At 52.4% G+C, this 12,946-nt stretch overlaps 1 protein-coding gene across 1 annotated transcript; it reads left to right on the top strand.

Moving 5' to 3' along the window:
* The first annotated feature begins 3,560 nt into the window (after window positions 1-3,560).
* On the top strand, window positions 3,561-12,537 carry TMEM91 (transmembrane protein 91). Its single transcript, XM_020978469.2, is given in 7 exon segments — window positions 3,561-3,710; window positions 7,799-7,936; window positions 9,850-10,094; window positions 10,766-11,024; window positions 12,043-12,192; window positions 12,288-12,377; window positions 12,379-12,537. Coding segments are annotated over 7 exon segments (1,101 nt in total). The 3' UTR covers window positions 12,448-12,537.
* The last annotated feature ends 409 nt before the right edge of the window (window positions 12,538-12,946 follow it).

Raw genomic sequence — 12,946 nt, forward strand, 5'->3', positions numbered from 1 at the left:
TTGCTACACACTGGGGCTGCTAGGTCAAAAATGAAACAATCCCTGAAACAATCCCATTTGGCTGGAGTATAAAATAACTAATCACTAAGTTGAAAAAAAAAATCAATCAGCATGCATTTATTATTTAGTGTTTCCTGTGTTCCAGGCAGCGAGAAAAGCACCAGTGTTAAAAGGACAAAAATGAAACATGAAACCAGGATCATAGACGTGTAACAGGTCACTTGTCTTCAAGGACTTTACATCCTGCTGAGGGATTACATGTGTACAGACTGGTGATGTAGGTGGATAGAGGGATAGATGGAAGGATGGATAGATACATAGGTGATAGATATGGATGGATGGATGGATGTATAGATAGATATGGATGGATAGAAAGATAGATATGGATGGATAGATATAGATATGTAGAGAGGTGAGGTAGATAGATGTGGATGGATAGAGATAGATCATAGATATAGATGTGGATGGATGGATGAATAGATTAGATTGATATATAGAAAGATGATATTGATAGACAAATAGATATGTAGATCGATGCATGGATGGATGGATAGATGAGTGGATGGGTAGATGGATGGATGATATCTATAGATAGATGTGGCTGAATGGACAGATTAGATAGATAGATATGGATGGATAAATAGAGATAGATCATAGATATAGATGTGGATGGATGGATGAATAGATTAGATATATAGAAAGATGATATTGATAGATATGTAGATCTATGGACGGATGGATGGATGGATAGATGAGTGATAGATAGCTATGTCGCCTCTGTCTGAAGCAGCTTGTTTCAGCCTATACTTATTGTCTGCCTACATTATCTTCAGTCTTTTAATGCTAGAACAGCCTTTGGGCATTTAGCTGAAAGGGAGTTGCCTGAGGTTATCTAACCTCACATCATGTAGGGATTTTACTTTTTAAAAGAAGGTCATGGGGCAGCTAGGTGGGGCAGTGATAGAGCACAGGCCCTGAAGTCAGAAGGACCTGAGTTCAAATCCAGCCTCAGACCAAACACTTCACACTTACTAGCTGTATGACCCTGGGCAAGTCACTTAACCCCAACTGCCTAAAAAAACAAAATAAAACAAAACAATAAAAGAAGGTCATGGTGCTTGGCCTGAAGAACAAGAGGCCCAGAAGTCCAGCAAAGAAGGAAGGCACCTGTCAGAAAAAGAAAGGGACGGGCCCATGGGAACAAAGTAAGTAACTCAGGAGAGTATCATCCTGATGGGCTTCCTGAGGACCTGATTTCATCGACTCTGCTGACTTACAGGTAGAGATCACGTGACCTTGAATCACCTGGATCTGAAATGGGGTGAAGGTGATTTGCTTCTCTCCCTCAGGTTAAAACCAATTCCTCTGACACAAGAGAAGGGGGGAATCCAGTTTTCACACCTGCTGCTCTGTAATTTTCATTCCATACCTTTCACTTTTCCATTTAGATTATGCAAAGTCCTTTCCTTTGTATGTGAGTTGAATAATCCCATGAAGTTGATGCTGCTGTGAGGAAGACGCTGAGCCAATGGCTGTGAGGACTAGAGCCATCTCATAATGTGTGCATTAGGATGGAAACACTCATCCTTTTTTTCTAGGCAGATTCCCTGGAAGATGGAGACTGGAGGGATGCAGGGCCCAGGCAAGGCTCTCTCCTCCCTGGATGTGCCCAGTGCCTGAACGTAATCCAGACAAGCTGTGCAGGGGACTTGAGTTTGCTCAGTTTCCAGTGGGCGCATTTCCACTGCTGATGGCAGCCTACCCCTGCACAATGACGCTCTCTTAGTTCAGGGCTTCAGGTGCCACCTGGTGGCTGGCTCAGATATAACACCCGGAGTAATTTCAAGCTATACCTGCCTTGGTGACAGTATAGAATAGCTAGTTGCCCCAGTGGTAGGTACATGCCCTTAATATATAGAAAGGAAATGGTATATGAGATGGCTCTGTGGGAAAAGGGACAGGGAGAAATACAGGGGGAAATTTTGATGATGTAAAAAAACAAAAATTTTATAAGGACTTTTAAGAGGGAAAGGCACCTGGGCTGTGCCTTGATACAAGTTAGGGAGTCAGGCTGGCAGAGGTGAGGGAGGATTGCATGCCAGGCACGAGGGGTGAAGTGAGGGGATGGAAGAGCACCTCCCGGGGATGGCCAAGGAGGCAGTTTGGCTAGAAAGTACAACGAAAAAGAGTAAGGGGAATTACGTGTGGAAAGGTGGACTGGAGAGAGTTTGTGAATACCAGGCTGGGAGAGAAGGCACAGGGGCTATCATGTAACAGAGGGCTTAGAGGTGTTCTGTTTGGTCTGGGGTAAAAGGAAGGGAGGAATAGGCATTTATAGAGCACCTGCTGTGTGCCAGGCTCGGTGCTCAGCACTTTACAAATAGTATCTCCTTTGATCTTCACAATAACCCTGTGAGGTAGGGGCTATTATGATCCCCTTTTACAGCTGAGGAAACTGAGGCAGGTAGAGGTTAAGTTCTTGCTCAGGATCACACGGCCAGTAAGTATCTGAGCTGAGATTTGAACTCAGGTCTTCTTGCCTCTAGGCTCAGCACTCTCTCCACTGAGCTGCCTCAGCTCAAGGCCCAGCGTATTACATGAAGTTGCAAAAAGACAAAGTAAGTTGAGGCTTGTTGTCAGGACAAACTTCCTAATAATTAGAACTATCCAAAGGTGAAATAAGCTGCTTTGAGGGTGATGGACTGTGCCTCAGACACCGCATAACTAATGGTCAAGCCTCATGATGGCGTGCTTTCCCGGGTTCTGGACAATGGATGGTACTTTCATGCTTTCCCAGTCACCAGTGGAGGGTGCTTGCTCCCATGCTTTCAAGGGTGATGTTTTCAGCAATGTTGTCGGACTCCCTCAAAAAAGATGAAGGTGACATCGAGGTCAGTTACCGAATTGATGGTAAAGTATTTAACTTGAAAAGGCTACAAGCCAAGACCAAAGTAGAGGGAGTGTTGGTGCATGGTTTTCTGTTTGCAGATGCCTGTGCACTCCATGCAGCCTCTGAAGCCGAGATGCAGCAAAGTATCCATCGATTCTCTGCTGCTCGTGCTAATTTTGGCCTAACAATTAACACCAAGAAAACGCAGGTGCTCCATCAGCCAGCACCACACCATCCATCCGTGCAACCATCAGTTACAGCAAATGGAGAGATTCTCAATGCTGTGGATAAGCTCACTTACCCTGGCAGTGTACTTTCCAGGGATGTACACGTTGATAACGAGGTTGACACATGCATTGTCAGAGCTAGCTCAGTGTTTGGGAGGCTCCAAAGGAAAGTATAGGAGAGAAGAGGTATTAAACTGACTTCAGTCTGGTGACTGAAGGCCTACAGAGCCATTGTGCTGACCTCATTGTTGTATGCCTGTGAAACCTGGACAGTCTATCAGCGTCATGCCAGGAAACTGAATCGCTTCCACTTGAATTGTCTTGGGAAGATTCTGAAGATCCCCTGGCAGGATAAGACACCAGACACTGAAGTCTTTTCTCCAGCTGAACTCCCAAGCATTCAAACTCTAGTGCAGTGCAGTTTTAATGAGCATGTTGCTCCGATGCCAAACAGACTCTTTTATGGACAGCCCACGCAGGGCAGGCGCTCCCATGGAGGTCAGAAGAAGCAATACAAGGACACTTTCAAGGACTCTCTGAAGAACGTGGGAATCAGTCGTGAGACACAGGAGACACTGGAACAGAGCCACCCAGTATGGCATGCCTGCTGCAGAGGACAACAACCATGTTATAACGCGAGGGCAGCTAGGTGGCACCACAGTACATAGAGCCTGGAGTCACGAAGGCCTGAGTTCAAATGCAGCCTCAAATACTTACTAACTGTGTGACCCTGGGCAAGTCACTTCACCCCGTTTGCCTCAGTTTCCTCATCTGTCAAATGAGCTGGAGAAGGGAATGACAATTACTCCAGTATCTCTGCCAAGAAAACCCCAGATGGGGTCACGGAGAGTCAGAACCAACTGAAAAATGAATGAACCACAATGTTATGATGGATTTTCCTTTCTAGTACACGTTGCATACGCTGGTTGGGGATGTCTGCCTCTAAATTCTCTATTCTGAAAAAAAAATTCTCTATTCTGAGTTTGTATTTTAACCAAGAGATAGAAATGTTCTGATGAATATTTAACAACAGCTCTCTTGGAAAATATTCAGTGGGACACACTTTTAAGTTTAATCTGAATTACTGTCATCCCCTCCATCACTGTCTTAAGTCTAGACAATCAACCAAACCCAAGGTTGCACCAAGCCCTGCATTAAAGCATTTGCAGTCTTCTGAAATTTTCACCCTGAAAATTTCACAATCGGCTCCTGAGATCATGTTCCAGTGGGCTTCCGCACCCACTGCAGAGGGACAGTTAGGAAGCCCTGAAGGTTCTTAAGCAGAGGAGTGAAAGAGTGAGACCAGTGGAAGATGACTGTGGCGTCTGCATTAAGGATGGATCGGGGAGGCTGGACCAGGAGCAGGGAGTCGAGCTAGGAAGGCGTTGCAATAGTACAAGCAAAAGAGGAGATGAAAAAATAGAACACATCAGGGATGGCATTGAAAGATATCATGGATGGGCAGCTAGGGGGCGCAGTGGATAGAGCACCGGCCCTGGAGTCAGAAGGACCCGAGTTCAAATCCGACCTCAGACCCTTGACACTTACTAGCTGTGTGACCCTGGGCAAGTCACTTAACCCCGACTGCGAAAGAAAGAAAGAAAGAAAGAAAGAAAGAAAGAAAGAAAGAAAGAAAGAAAGAAAGAAAGAAAGAAAGAAAGAAAGAAAGAAGGAAGGAAGGAAGGAAGGAAGGAAGGAAGGAAGGAAGGAAGGAAGGAAGAAGAGAGGGAGAGAGAAAGGAAGGAAAGGAAGGTAGGAAGGGGAAGGGGAGGGAGGGAGAGAGGAAGGAAGGAGGGAGGAAGGAAGAAAGAAAGGAAGGAAGAGAGGGAGAGAGAAAGGAAGGAAGAAAGGAAGGAAAGGAGGGAAGGGGAAGGGGAGGGAGGGAGAGAGGAAGGAAGGAGGGAGGGAGGAAAGAAGAAAGAAAGAAAGAGAGAGAAAGAAAGAGAGAAAGAAAGAAAGAAAGAAACAAAGAAACAAAGAAAGAAAGAAAGAAAGAAAGAAAGAAAGAAAGAAAGAAAGAAAGAAAGAAAGAAAGAAAGAAAGAAAGAAAGAAAGAAAAGAAAAGGAGGGAGAAAGGAAGAAGGAGGGAGAAAGGAAAAAAGAAAGGAAAGGAAGGAAGGAAGGAAGGAAGGAAGGAAGGAAGGAAGGAAGGAAGGAGAAGAAAAGAAAGAAAGATATCATGGAGGTTGAATGGGCAGGATTTGGGGGATGGTGAGGTGGACTTGAGATGGCAACCCTGGGGAACCAGAAAGGACAATGGTGCCCTCACCGTAGAGTGGTCAGGAGAACATGGTATGAGGGGAGAGGCAGTGAGTTCTGCTCTGGACATGTCCAGTTTGAGATGATAACGGCCCATTCAGGTGACACAGACCTGGGGCTCAGGAGGGTGATGAGGGCTCGATATTGAGAGGAGGGAGTCCTCTGCATGAACTCATGGGAGCTCGTCAGGCCACCAACGGGGAGGGTGGTACCTTTGCTTGAGGGTGATGAGCCCACAGAGGAAACTGAGAAGTAGTTGGGCTTGTACAAGGAGAACCAGGAAAGATCAGAGTCACAAAAACTTAGAAGGGAGAGAGTGACCGAGAGTAGACCATTCATCACGTCAGAAGCTGCAAAGGAAGGATGAAGACTGAAAAAAGAGCGTCAGATCTGGCGTTTGTGGGTAACTTGGGAAAGAGCAGTTTCAGCTGAGTGATGAAGGAGGCAGCCAGATGGAAAAGAGCTGGGGGGGGGGGTGCTGGAAGCGGCAAGATTAGATTCCTTTTTCCTGGAGTTTGACTGAAGGAGACACATAGGACGGTATCTGGAGTGAACAGTCAGATCCATTGAGGGTTTCTAAGGATGGTTGGGACTGGACACATTCAAAAGCAGTAGGGAATGAACCATTGGACAGGGTGAGCTTGTAATCTGCTGGAGAAGATGCAAGAGGCACATGGAGAGAGTGAGAATTCCTCGGTTTTGCTCTACTTTCTGCCTGGCAGACCCATTTCTCGGATGAACGTGTTGAGGCCAGGGTTCCCCTTTAGCCATTAAAGACTCTCCGCCAGTGTCCAGAGAAAGGCCTCTTCCTGGACCCCGAGATTTGTTCTGTTTAGCCTCAAAGGGGAGAACCACAGGGCAGACTCAGCTCAGCCTGAGCCAGCCCAAAAGGGTATCTCCCAAGCCCTAGAAATTGGCAGCCCTAAAGACATAGCCCCAGTCATTCCTTGGTGCTCAGTCTCAAAATCAGGTCTTCCCAGGTCTTCTAGTTGTGCCTCCCGTCGTCCCCTCTTGGAGACATATGGGTGTCCCTCCAACTCTGCCCCACCGAAAATCCCAAAGGGAGGTTTCAGTGGCGGGCAGAGCGGGCTAGAAAGATGCCTGGATCCCAAACCTCCTCCATGAAGCCTCCCCTGATTTCTACCCCCTCTTCAAATGAACATGTCTGTACTTATCTTCGTACACATTGGATGTCTCCTCCCCCCACTCCCTGCCAAGTAAGTCAGCTCCCCATTTCCTGGAACACAGTAAGCAAGTGCTTAATAAATATGCATAGAAATGCATCGGTGAATTAATGAAATTCAGTTCTGGATCATGGAATCCTGACCTGGGACTTTAGAGATTACCTAGTACAAGGGTGGGGAACCCTCAGGCTCGAGGCCACACGTGGCTCTCTAGGTCCTCAAGTGCAGCCCTGTGACTGAATCCAAACTTCACGAAACAAATCCCCTTCATGAAAGGATTTGTTCTGTAAAACTCGGACTCGACCTTCCACACCCAAGGACCTAAAAGGCCGCACGTGGCCCCGAGGCCACAGGTTCCCCACCCCTGACCGAGTACAGTCATCTCATTTTACAGAGGAAGAAACTGAGGCTGAGAAGGGAAGGTTATCCTAGATTACTCACAGGCAGCTACGCACTAGAGCCCTGGGAGTGGTAGTAACCCCCAGACCACCAACCATCATCTGGGGAGGCAGCTCCTGTGGAGAAGGGGTCAGCTCTCCCCACCAAATGCCAGCCCAGCATCACTCAGGGGCCGGGCAAGCCAGCCTCGCTGAAGGAACAGAACCACCATCTCCCTCCAAATCCTGAGCCCCAGAGCCTTTGGGATGGCCCGGCTTCTGGCCCAAGGCCCCACCATCCCCCTGGGAAGCAGCAGCCTGGCCACTGCCTCTGAGGGGCGGCAGCCACAGCTCCTGAGGACCCAGAAGGGAACATCCTTGGCCTTGCCCAGGGGCCCAACGTCAGCAGTTTGTCAGCGGGGAGGACATTGAAGAAGAGGTGTCAGCATCCTCTCTGCACCTGAACCCAAGGACCGTGGGCCCTTCTCCCGCACTGGAACTTGAGAGCAGGCTGGTCCTCTTGTCTGTTTGTGCTCCCAGGGACTAGCGCGGTGCTGCCCACGTTGATAAAGGAGGTAGCACTCGAGGCCATGGTCACCTCCTGGACGGGGCTGGTTTTGGCCTGGGCATCCATCTGTCTGGGAGCCACAGGGCCTTTTCCGGACTGTAAAGCCAATTCTCTGTCCTCTCTATCCCTTAAAAGCAGCCCTGCCCCCAAGCAGAGCCAGGCACATCTCCAATATCTCCCTCAAAACAGGCACTTAGTTCCTGGAAGGAATAAATGAAGCCAAGGCCTGCCTGCACACACCCTGCCCCCAGACTCCGAAGGTGCCAGGGGCTCCGAGGTTCCCCCCACTCCAGAGGCAGGCCGAGGCAAAGCATCGGGTTTTCACAGCCTCCTCTGTCCCCCAAGAGACAGCAGATGGAGCGTTTGGCACCTCATCTGCGCCTGGCGATAACCAGACCCTGCAGCCAGCAGTTCTGGAAGGGATGCCAGCGGTGGGCGGCTGCGCAGGGAGAGACAGAGAGAGAAGAAAACATCCCTCCTTCTTACTGGCGAGAAATAACCTCCCCCTGAGCTAAGTCGCATCTCACCCCATCCGTCTTCATCCATTTCCAGAGGATCCAGGAAACATTCACAACTTTTGTGAATGAGAGGCCGGGCTGACACTTCATTAGCATGCCCTCATGCTCTCTTAGCCTTTTGTGTACTCTCTCATCGTGCCAGGGGGCCTTTTGTAAGACTGTAGATAGAGAACTGCCACCCCCCTCCCAGTCACAAAGGCCTGTGTCCAGGGCCTGTCTTTGACATATAGCAGCTGTGGGAGCCGAGGCCAATCCCATAGCAGCGTGGGCAACTCTGGAAAGACTGTAAGCTGGAGATCTGCATCACTACAGAAAGTTTGCACAGTGGGAGTTCCTTGCTTCAATGAACTCACAGGGCTGAACCTTCCCCAGGTGCTCAGTGACACATTTCCTGGGCTTTGTGGCTGGACAGAGGGCTGAAGGAGATTCCCTCTGCTGACTGCTGCTCCCAGCCCCGCTGTGTCCGGCACATTGGCTGAGGACTGCAGTCCTGGCCATTCACCCACTACTTAGCCATTCAGCATGTCTGCTAAGAGTCTTTGGCTCACAACCGGCACACAATCATTGCAGGCCAACCATCCCCCACCTCTTCTGCCCAACTAGCCAGGTCCCACAGACTCCACTAGCAGACCAGAAAGTCATTCACACCTACACCCAACGGGACACTAGTCATTGCAGGTGTCACCCCTGATTGGCTGCCCAGGAGCCCTCACCCAACATGCACCTTTGGGCACATTGTCCTCACCAGTGCCAACCTCCTACTCACTGGATGGGCACACCATAGGACTACAAGCCCTGGTTCCCTATGCAGTGACCTTTCTAGAAGCTTCCCCTGCTAGCAGGGGTTACCTCTTGGAGGGTACTAGTCTTAAGGCTCTCTGTCTGGGAGCTAAAAACCTGAGCTTGGCCTGGGGCCAGTATCCACCAAGAACCACCATCAGAGGGGCTGGGCTTGAAGGCCATCTCTGTGTGTGTGTGTGTGTGTGTGTGTGTGTGTGTGTGTGTGTGTGTGGCTTTGGACTCTTCATGGAACCAGTTAGACTGGGTGACCTTGGATGACCTCTGAGGACCTTCCCAGCTCTACATCGATGGCCCTGTGAACTCCCCCTCCAGGGGACTCAATTTCCACGTCTGTAAAATGATTAAGTTGGACTAGCTTCTAAGCTTCCTTAGACCCTGAAATCCTATGAATATGTTCCATGAACATGGGGGCTGGGGAGATGTGGGAGGAAGTCCCACATCCTCAATTTATTGAGGCCTTAGAGGGGTGAAGGGTATTGCCTGAGGTGACCTAGGGAGGCAGGCAGAGCTGGGTCTGGAACCAAGGTCATTCCTGATGGCAGAGGGAAAGCTTCAGACTCTATTCCCAGGAAGGGAACACACCCCAGCCACCCAGATCTCTCAAGACTGGCCCAGCCCCAGTGATGGAGGGTGGGATCCACCCAAGGAGGCTGATGGGACTCAAGTCCCCCTCAAGGGTCCAGCGGCCTGACCATGGCTAGAGGCCTTCCTGCAGAAAGAGGGCAGAGACACACTGGAGGTGTTTGTGAGGCACAGAATTCTGGGGGTCCTGACACATTTAGGAGGAGGGGGACTCATGCCCAGAGCCTAGAGGTGTTTAGGGGACGAGAAATATTGAGGGTCAAGGAAGATAGGAAGCATTCCTGGAGGAAATGGAGAGGGGGGCGGTGTGTGCGCAAATAGTGCAGGACGGTGAGGGGCGGACCCTCGTGACAGGAGACCACCCTCCCGGCAGCCTTCCGAGGTAGAGAATTCAGGCTCGGCCCCCTCCCCTGCCTTCCCCTCCCAACATCTGCCTTCCCCAGGTCCAGGGTAGGGAGCGGGGGAGTGGAGGGAGGAGGGGGAGTGCGGTCCTGGGCGCCTGGGGCTCCGGGCGGGGGCGGCGGGAGCAGCTGCGCAGAGCGAGGCGCCTAGAACCCGAGCGGACTAGCGATCTCAGCTCCGCAGTACCAGCCTCGGCCCTGTCCTTCCTGGCGTTGCACCCGCAAACCCTGGGCACCCTGAACCCACAGACTCAGGCGTCTGGGCTGCCCACTCCCGGAGGGCCCGGGTGAGTGGGGCAGCAGCGGGAGGGGGAGGGCTCCTGGGATACCCCGCAGAGCCCAGGACAGGTCCTTGTCACTTAGCATCCATCGGCGCGGGGCGGGGGGGGGGGGGGGGGTGCGGTGATGGTGGAAACAACTGGGGGACGCGGGGGTCAGGTTTTCCCAAACCCCTTCACCTAGAGTCGGGGGAAGCTTCCCAGGGCTCTGTCTCCTGTCCCAAGGGTACAGTGAACCCCTAGCTTCCAGATTTTGGGGGAAGGGGGGGCCTTGAGGATGTAGGGAATACTGGATGACCACAGTAGCTAACGGATGGGGGGGGCCAACATTGGGTCTCTGGAACATATATGCAGAGGCTGGGGGCACGGAGGCGGGGGGAGGGGCGGGAGATCTTTCCTAGAACGCTAGAACCCTGGGTCTCAGTGTGAGGGGATGATGAGTAATTGGGGGAGGGGGGATGGGCTGGCGAGAAACCTAGGCTGGGAGTCTGGACACTGGGTTCTGACCCTGACTCCCTTTCTGGGCCTCAATTTCCCCACCTGTAAGATGGGGGGAGGAGGTGTTAGGATCTTTAAGCATCCTTTGAGCTGTGCAAGACCTGGGGTAATTGAGGATTGGGGTTCGTAGAATTGTTTTTATCTCATCTATTTCTTGTTCCCTTCCCCTTGTGGGGGTCTAGACAAGCCATGGACAGTCCCCAGGAGCTGCATCAGCCCTTGCTTGGGTCACCACCTGATGGATCCCCTGTCGTGGAGCCCCCCAACTCCAAGTCCCCCAGCTCCAAGCCCCCCAGCTCCAAGCCCCCCGGCTCCAAGCCCCCCAGCTCAGCCCCAGGGCCAAAGCCAAAGCGGGCCCATCGCAAAGACAAGGTCAAAGAGATGCTTCAGCTGCCCACTGTGAGCTTGGGACTGCTGGAGCCCAAGAACCCCGATCTAGAGGTAGGAGCTGGGCTCAGCCATTTGGCAGGAGCCAGCAGAGGCTCTGCTATCCTCCAAATCCCAGACCATCCCCTCAGCTCTCATGCCCGGGGGCTTTTTCTCTTTCCTCTGGGTCTCCGTCCTGGGACATCTCTCAGGGACTGCATCTGCGCCTCAGAGCTAGTGAGCTCCCCGTCCGGGCAGGGCTCCAAGCAGAGGCATTGAACAGCCACTTGTTGGGGATCCTCTTCAGATGCAGCTCGGCCGACTCAGTCTCCCCAGGGCCCTCTCGTCCCTGCTCGGCAGCAGGGGCAGTCTTTCCCTGCGTCTGCACCTCTTCCTGGTCCCCATCCATCCACCCATCCATCCGTCTGGTCTGCTCCTCTGGGGCTGGCCGTCTCTGCCGCGTCCGCTCTGGCCTCATCCTTCTGCAGTCTCCTTGCTTTGTCCCCGCTTCTGCCTCTTTCTGCTTGTCTCCAGCTGTTCCTTCAGGCCTCTGCTGCGCACTGGCTCTTGTCTCTCTGCTCTGTCCTGCAGACCTTTCTCTGCTCCTCCCCCTTTTTTTCTTGGGGTTTGTTGGTACTGGAATGGGAGTAGGGGGGCATTGCCTGATGGAAGGGAGGGCTCACTCCACTGACTCCCCTTCGGCTGAGGATGGACCCCCTCTCCAGCCACCCCCACACCCCCACCAGTCTCCCTCCTTAGGGGTTCCACTCAGCAGCCCCAAGACTCCCCAGATCAGAACTCTCTTCTCCCATCCCTGTCCATTGTCTTCCACTAGTAGGAAAGGGATTTCACCAGTTTTTCTATCCTCGATGCCTAGCACACAGTAGGCATTTCACATCTCTCACTGCATCTCGGTCCAGGGGGTCAGACGCTACACTATCACCCCTCTGCTGGTCCCTGGCACTCTCTGCTTCTTCCTCTGCCCGCGCTTGGGTGATGGCAGTGGACTGGATAGTGAGGCCAAAAGGCCACTCTGGGCAGGTCCATGCAGGGGCTCAAGAAGTCCCCCCCACCCTGTCTCCTTCCTCCACAGGATTGCTGGTCCAGTGACAGTGACTATGAGGGAATGGGGGTTGGCCAGTTCACCCCACTGCTCTCTCGGGATTATGTGGGCCTGGCAGTCTTCTCCATCCTCTGCTGCTTCTGGCCTTTGGGCATAGCAGCCTTCTCTCTTGCCCAGAAGGTCAGCAAGTGCTGGGGAAGAGGGTGGGTGGGAAGCAGGGAGGAGAGGTCCCTGGGGCCCAGGGCTCACAGCCTCTTCCCCTCTCATCCCTCCAGACTAACAAGGCCTGGGCAGCAGGCGATGTTCGGGCAGCCGGGGCGTCTGCCAGGCGGGCTTTCCTGCTGGCTGTCCTTGCCATTGGGCTGGGGGGTCTGCATCTACACAGCAGCCCTGGTCACACTGGCCACCTACCTGACCTCTGGAGATTCCCTCTAGAGGCTCAGACACCTGTGGGGCCAGTGGGGTCTTGAGTCATGACAGCAGCCAGGACCTCAAGGACTCCCCACCCCCACCTACCCCATTCCCCATCCCCACCCACCCCATTCTCCACCCCCTTACCCCATTCCCCACCCCCACCCATTCCCCACCCATCCCATCCCCTTATCTCTATTTGCCCTACCCCACGACCCTTCCCCATTTTACCCTTTCTATCCCCAGCCCAGGAAAAAACAAGAAATTAAACCTGGGATTCATCTAAAGCCAAAGTGTTGTGTGTCTGTGTTGGGGGTTGGGGGCCCCTGAGCCCTGGCCTTGGGAAGGGCCCACAGAGACTTAGGAGCAGATGACTGGTCCCAGCTCACGATCTCTCTCTCCCCAGGAAGGGCAGGGGAGGGCCAGGCCAAGGTCCACGGAATCGACCCTGGGGCACAGCTGGCCTCTTGGCTGTTCCCAAGGCCCGATCGCCATGCCCCCCCTGAACTTCCCCAGGGCGCTC

Source organism: Phascolarctos cinereus, unplaced genomic scaffold (genome assembly GCF_003287225.1).
Source record: "Phascolarctos cinereus isolate Bilbo 61053 unplaced genomic scaffold, phaCin_HiC Scaffold_726;HRSCAF=1367, whole genome shotgun sequence".
Taxonomy (NCBI): Eukaryota; Metazoa; Chordata; class Mammalia; order Diprotodontia; family Phascolarctidae; genus Phascolarctos; species Phascolarctos cinereus.